At 38.6% G+C, this 7168-nt stretch overlaps 1 protein-coding gene across 1 annotated transcript; it reads left to right on the forward strand.

Annotated features, from left to right (window-relative positions):
- The first annotated feature begins 494 nt into the window (after nucleotides 1–494).
- LOC147617685 (uncharacterized) lies at nucleotides 495–1603 on the forward strand. The gene is made up of 2 exons (XM_086775931.1): nucleotides 495–635; nucleotides 752–1603. The coding sequence occupies exon 2, from the start codon at nucleotides 773–775 to the stop codon at nucleotides 1307–1309; it is 537 nt and encodes a 178-aa protein (XP_086632057.1). The 5' UTR covers nucleotides 495–635; nucleotides 752–772; the 3' UTR covers nucleotides 1310–1603.
- The last annotated feature ends 5565 nt before the right edge of the window (nucleotides 1604–7168 follow it).

The following is a 7168-nucleotide window of genomic DNA, read 5'->3' on the forward strand; positions in this document are numbered from 1 at the left end:
GGGAAACAAGTTATATTCATGAATTAAAGCCTAGACTATGTTATATGAACATGCATGTTATATATACATGTATATAGGTGGGTAGGTAGATAGATTGATAGATAGGTGGTCACAATTTATTCATTTTTGGATAACTTTTATCAATGCTGCATGATGATGTTGATGTGAGTTTGTTTAATTGTAGCAGCAAGTGAATGTGTCGGTGAAAAGAAATGGTCTAGATAGATGGATGGATGGGTGTGTGGGTGGGTCAATGGATAGATTGATGGAAAGATACATAAAGTGATGGATGGATAGGTAGAGAGATTGATAGATAGGTGGGTAGGTAGGTAGGTAGTGTGGCGATTGATTGATGATGAGCTGGATGGACTTTGGAGACAGCTTTGGATTATGCGACTGTGGACGACTCAGAAGACTCCAGAAAAGCTTGAATAATGAGAGTCCTCAATTCATTTTCGAATTGAGGACTCAATTATTCAAGCTTTTCTAGGAGTCTAAGTCGTCCACGTGCTGAGACAAACAACGGCGGCGAAGATGAAGGCGGGGACGAAGAACAGGTCCCACTCGGACGAGCACTTAAACCCCTGCAAAACGAATGTAATCCGCCACTCCTGCACAACTCTCTTCTCCTCTCGGTGAGTCAGTGGCCCATCTTAAAACAAACTACAGTACTTTAGTTCGACCACCTCTTCTTGATCGGCGCATTGAGTGTCTACTAGTATCTGTCTGACTCGTTTTGCTTGCCTTACAGGGACCTTTCTGACTTCTGACAATGGCGAACATCAACGGAAAGGGCATCGCGTACGCGCTCCTGCCTGTGCTTCTGCTGCAGCTGCTCACGAGCCTCGTCGGGGCAGTTGACATTATATTCTACACAAGCACCTCTGCATGCAGTGGTGGTGGGTACTCGTTCAACGGCGTCGCTGCTCAGGTGTGCTGCGCAGTGAGTGCCAGCAGCGGGGGTTCTGTGCTGGTCACGAGTGCATCAAGCAGCGTCGCGAGCCAATTCTACAGAGGTGGAGCCTGCACCACCCAGGTGGGAACGGGATCTGGCGACTTCTGCTTAGTTGGCGGCCAGTTCACCGGAGCGTTCTGGTTCAATGGCAGACGCCGATCGCTCTTGGGCGATGCTGGTTGTGATAGCGTGATGAAGCCAACAGGAGTCGTCTACACTGAAGATGCCTCCCAGGGCCACTGGATGCTCACTTGCTCCGATGCAGCTGAGTTGTTCTCGCAGATGCAGAATGTGACGGATGCAGAGAAAGTGAATTGGCTCATGGCTCGAGGTGCCACCTACGTCCTGCTCTGAAGCTTGCATTGCATATGGCGAATAAATTGTAACGCAGCTACGTCCCAATTTCCCAAAAGGTTATAGCTAAGGCTGCAAGCAAGCAAGGATGTGTAATTTAATAAGGTGTGGCGAAGATATGCTTATGGTTAAAATAAAAACGCCTCAATTACTTAAAAAACATTCTCATATCCACATTCCTTTCATGAATTTTTTTTAAAAAAAAATAAAGGACCTCTTATTCTATTACGATGATATACCATCATAAGATGATGTCTTGTACGCTTTACACATGCAAGAATGATTTTTAACATAGTTGGATTCCCTTGTTCCATGTTCATTGATGATGTGCTACAAGTTTTAATCTCTATCTCAACATGGCTTATACTTGGGTAAAGTATGAGGAAATTTCTAGAAGGCTAAGAGAAATAGGAGATTACAATTGGGTGTAGTACTCTACCTTTTCTCATTTTTTGAATTGAAGTATCTAGATTTATTTTTAGCAAGTCTAGCATGATGGTTTTGTCTAAGTATATGAGGAAGGTCATTTAACAAAATTCTTAACAAGGCTCTACCAACAGACATTCAATGTAATAACTGCCTTATTATAATTTGCCTAATTTATTTTTAATAAGAAAGTGCATAGCCTAAGATTATCAAAATACCTATCTTTAAAAGAATAAATATTTCTTTAAATAACAAAGACCCAAAGACAATTTAAATGTGCATATTGATTAACAAGGTTAGTAAAAAGATATTTAATCTAAAATTTACATAAATGCTAATAGGAAGCCAAAATTACCCATCTTTAACAATAACATCAAGGCAGCCTAATATTTCCAAACAATATACAAGATCTATAAGAATTTAATTGAGCACACTTACATACCATGAGAAAATTAAAGGTGCCACAAAAGGTTTAATCATGACTTAGTAGCTTTACACAATTGGGAAGGGACTTATAAACATAGTAATAGAAATTTTGAAAACAAACATCATATTTTAAGTAGAAGAAAATATGTTAACCAAGGAATTGTATATGACAACGCTTACCTTGAAAATAAGTGTACCAACGCATTGATCTAGATTTTGAGAGATCCTTATAACCAAGAAATCTTGTATGATTCACCATATCCACAAGTTGAGGATAAGGCTTTGAGAAGATGGCTAGCAATTTTAACAACTTCTCCTTTCATTATCTAGTATTCATATTAAAAACAAGATTATTGAGAACATATTGCGTTCTTATTATAAAAGTTGTAAATAATTATAAGTAAAATGACATATACTTATCATGCAAGTGATTTCAACATGGTCATGATTTCAATGATTTATTGTGGGCTCTTACCCCAATTGTTAACACTCATGAGCCTACACAAAGGTCATGAGTTCAAACCCAAACACCTCTGATGATAGCCCATGTTTCCAATCGTGTTTTAAGAAAATAATATTTTTGGATAGGAGTTAGGATGACTGCAAGTGCATGATGGTTGGGTCTAGATGGAATCAAGTCTAGCATCAAAGATCATAGGCAATATTCTCATTCCTTATAGAACGGAAGTTTTAAGGGCTTAAAGTCAATGCAATTAAGAGGTAAAATATACCATAATAATAAAAGTATAGATCTAATAATGCACAAAGTGATTAGAATGTAACTAGGATATTGACACCAACTTCTAGAGTTTCCTTTTGACAAGCACCCTTGCCCTTCAAAAATTAAATGAAAAAAGTAAAAAACATGAATTTTTTAGAGTTTATATGTAATTTTTGGCAAGGAGGATGAAACAATTTAACAAGTATTTGATAGTCAAAATGGAAAAAAGGAGGGGGGGGCATGATGGCAATCAAAGCTTGGAGGCATGCTATACCCAAGAATATATCCAAAAACAATCTTTTAGTAACTAACTAAGGGTGGTTACATCAACACCATAGGTTTAAAAGTACGTCAAGACCATTAGAATTTGAGGCTTCCATTGTTGTGAGAAGAAGTGTTCTCAAAAAGATCACCATTTTCTTCTTACATCAGGTGTAATAGAGAATGCTCCATGTGCTACCCATGGTACAAGTGTGGGAAGAAGATCACAATTTTCTCATTACTTTACATAAGGTGTAATAGTAGAGAAGGCCCCATGCATTACCCATGGTACTACAAGGTGTAATAGAGAATGCGCCATGCATTGCCCATGGTACGATGTGGCAAGAAGAAATCTCTCTCGTAAGAGAGAATGCTCCCATGCATTACCCATGGTACAATGTGGCAAGAAGAAATCTCTCTTGTAACGGCACCACATCAAACTCACGAGATATATAATACCACATACAACACACGCTCACATGAGTCTTGATCTTCTCCTAGTATTATATATGGTGGGGAACTGGCTTCATCTCTAGTGCTTACATTATTCAATGATTTCTTCAATCAAGGTTACTCGCTCCTTCTCTTCATCACATCAACCATGGCTCTTGGAGGCATGATCCACTGTCCCTCCTTGTTCAAGGTATCTATCTATGCATTGCTAAAATCCATCTATTGAAAGATTAACTCGTCCCTCCTTGTTCAAGCTATCTATCTATCCATTGCTAAAATCAATCTATCAAAAGGTTGATTATACAATTAGATTGCGTTGCACAAGGCTGAGGTAAACCATCCTCAATTTTGCTTGCACAGGTGGTCCTTCTGATGATGATGATGATGGTCGGTTTGGATGGTTTCGGCTCTGCTATTGAAGGAGCGAGTTATTGCAGTGATGAAGATGAGGCTTTGAGCCTTGCTTTGCATTGTGTTACTTCGGGTAGTGTGGAGAGCCACCCTTCAAAGCCGTGTTGTGATGGGATGAAGCAACTGGTGCGAGGCATGACTCTAAGTTGCATGTGTGAGATCTTGATCTCCGTTGGCGGTGTGGGCGCCCCCAGTCTTGTGGACAACTACGTTGAAGCATGCTCCATATCCGTGCCTGCCCATTTCCAATGCAAATTATAATTTATTTAATCCAACCAACAGTTCTCTCTCTCTCTCTCTATATATATATATATACACACGAGTTGGCATACCTGTCTCCAACAAGCATATTATCAGTTTTGAGGCCCCTTTTCTTTCAGTTTTTTAGGCCCCTTTAGACCAGAGCTAGGAAATGCTACCATGTGTCACCCCTCCAGAGACCAAACTTAGGAAATGCTACTATGTGTCACCCCTCCAGAGACCAAAGCTAGGAAATACTACTATGTGTCACCCCTCCAATTGGAATCCCTTTTGAAATAAAGATATAGATAGATATTTATATACATGCATACTTCTCTCTCTAGTGTAAGTGTGTGTGCGTGTGTGTATATATATATATACACACACAATATACACACACACATGCATACTTCTCTCTCTCAAGTGTAAGTGTGTGTGTATATATATATATATGTACATACACAATACACACATGCATACTTCTCTCTCTCAAGTGTAAGTGTGTGTGTATATATATATATATATATATACATACACAATACACACACATGCATACTTCTCTCTCTCAAGTGTAAGTGTGTGTATATATATGTAATACACAATACACACACACACACATGCATACTTCTCTCTCTCAAGTGTAAGTGTGTGTGTATATATATATATATATGTACATACACAATACACACACACACACACATATGCACTCGCATATCGTTTACTCTTCGTTTATAGGTGGTATTATACAATTAATAGCTTATTAGATAAAGACGGACATTGATAAGCTCGTAGCCCGATTGGTCAACTGGGTTGGCTCAACACCTAGAGGCCCCTGAGTTCAAACTCCACCTAGAGGCCCCTGAGTTCAAACTCCACCTAGAGGCCCCCTAGTTCAAACTCCACTAGGGTATCCTCACTTGGTGCCAAATAAAATTTTGGGGAGTGTACCCTTCCCAATTTGTTTTTTTTTAAGATGGGACAAACCAATAATGTTTCATGCCTTAGTTTTTAAATAGTGATCCATGATCCAACAAAGGGATAATTCAAAGGGATAATTTATTCAAGGTCAGGGTGAGACTTAATATGAAGTAAAGATGACAAAGAGATTGAGCCTAATTCCACGCTTGAAAAAGTACACCTTTTGCTACAAGAAAGAGAGCCGGTAGAATTAGGACTTTCACTTGCCGAGATAAAGTCAATGAGGACAAAACAATAAGAGGATTAAAAAAAAGAAACAAGCGTGTTCCGGGATGATGTAGACAACAGTTGATACTTAATGGGTATACCGAGTTTCTAATGCTTGTGGGTGCTACAAACTGCATTAAGAACTACAAACATTGGACAACAACTCTCCAATCCATAAACACAAGGCAGTCAAACATAAGCAGGGCTAAAATGAAATCAAAGCAGGGAAGAATCCAGTCAACTCAATCCCTAGCAGAGACAATGTTGTCAAGGGGGAAGCCTGCAAAAATAAAACAAACAATCAAAAACCCAAAAATAGCAAAAATTGAGCAAAATGCCATATTCAAGGACTGTAAACAAAGCCTTGAGAAGTCACTAAAATAGTGTACAAAATCCAAGGACAATAGTGGGGAAGGTGATGTAATTCGCATCCCATCAAACTTCAAGAAATATACCATCTCGGGGGGGTCACTCGTATAAATATGTAAGTATCACGTGGGTTCAACAGAAGGACATTTAAATATTTAAAACTTACAGAAATATATTTACAGAGGGGATTTATTTATTGTATTTTAAAAAAAATTTACAGATTTGAATAGGAAAGGATACATTATATTCACTAAAAAATTCACAGATAAGGGACTTTTTAAATAGGCCTTGAACGCACGTGATATAGAGGATTTACATATAGTGACCCCCCCGAGTATACCATTGAGGATAGGAAAATTATTCTTCAAGTACCTCAAAGGGTGAAACCAACTATAGTGGGAGAATCCTACGGTCTGGAGGATGCAAAAAAGGTTGATCTAGCAGAACCAGGATAGAAACCTTGTCCTGTGTACATTGCTATGGATTTGAAAAAAGAGGAAGAAATGCTATAGATTTCCACCTTGAAGGAGTATAAAGATGTTTTTGTGTAGAGCTATAAGGATCTCAAGGATGTGGATCCTGCCATTTGTCAACACACCATACCAATGAGGGAGGATGTAAAGCCACAAAAACTACAACCTTACATGTACAATGATAATTTTGGTCAAAAAATCAAGGAGGAGATTTGATAAGCTCTTAGTGTTGGGGTATAATGCCCATTATGGCCGTAAGGCTGGGTGCCGCCCAATAGTTCTCTTGTATATAGTTCGTACGCTGCTGCAACAATCGCACGACCATTATACACTTTGCTGGTAGTATTTGAATGGACTGAGGAATGTGACACAGCTTTTGAAAAGCAAAAAAAAAGCCTTAGTCATTGCACCAATATTGAAATCCTTAAATTGGAATAAGGAATTCTATGTTCACATCAATGCATCCAATTTTGCAACCTCACACAACCTCGTGATCATAAAATGGATTTCCCAATTTTAGATGCAAGCTAACATTTGAATGTGGTTGAAAATAATTACACAACAACAAAGCAAGAAGGGCTGACAATGATCTATGTTGTAAAGAAGTTTTGCCATTATCTATTGGCAAATCATTCTTTTAGAATTTGACTTCATGGTAGTGGTAAAGAAAGGGTCTACTCAGGACCATTTGAGCAAAATTTCTATTGTGAAGCACCAAAGGGGGTAGATAATGACCTCCCAGATGCAACTTTATTTAATATAGAGTCTGTACCATGCTATAGTGAGCGCATTGCTAGATTCTTGTCTACTACAATCTGGGATGACAAGATAGCTGATCTTACATGTCATGCAAATTTCTTGGATGCCTGCTAAAGGTTTTAATTGATATTAAGG

The sequence above is a fragment of the Cibotium barometz genome, chromosome 36, assembly GCF_041138505.1.
Source record: "Cibotium barometz isolate CiBa-2024 chromosome 36, ASM4113850v1, whole genome shotgun sequence".
Classification (NCBI taxonomy): domain Eukaryota; kingdom Viridiplantae; phylum Streptophyta; class Polypodiopsida; order Cyatheales; family Cibotiaceae; genus Cibotium; species Cibotium barometz.

What these genes read in the sequence shown, in the direction of transcription:
- LOC147617685 (XM_086775931.1), top strand. Translation starts at nt 773, where the DNA reads ATGGCGAACATCAACGGAAAGGGCATCGCGTACGCGCTCCTGCCTGTG.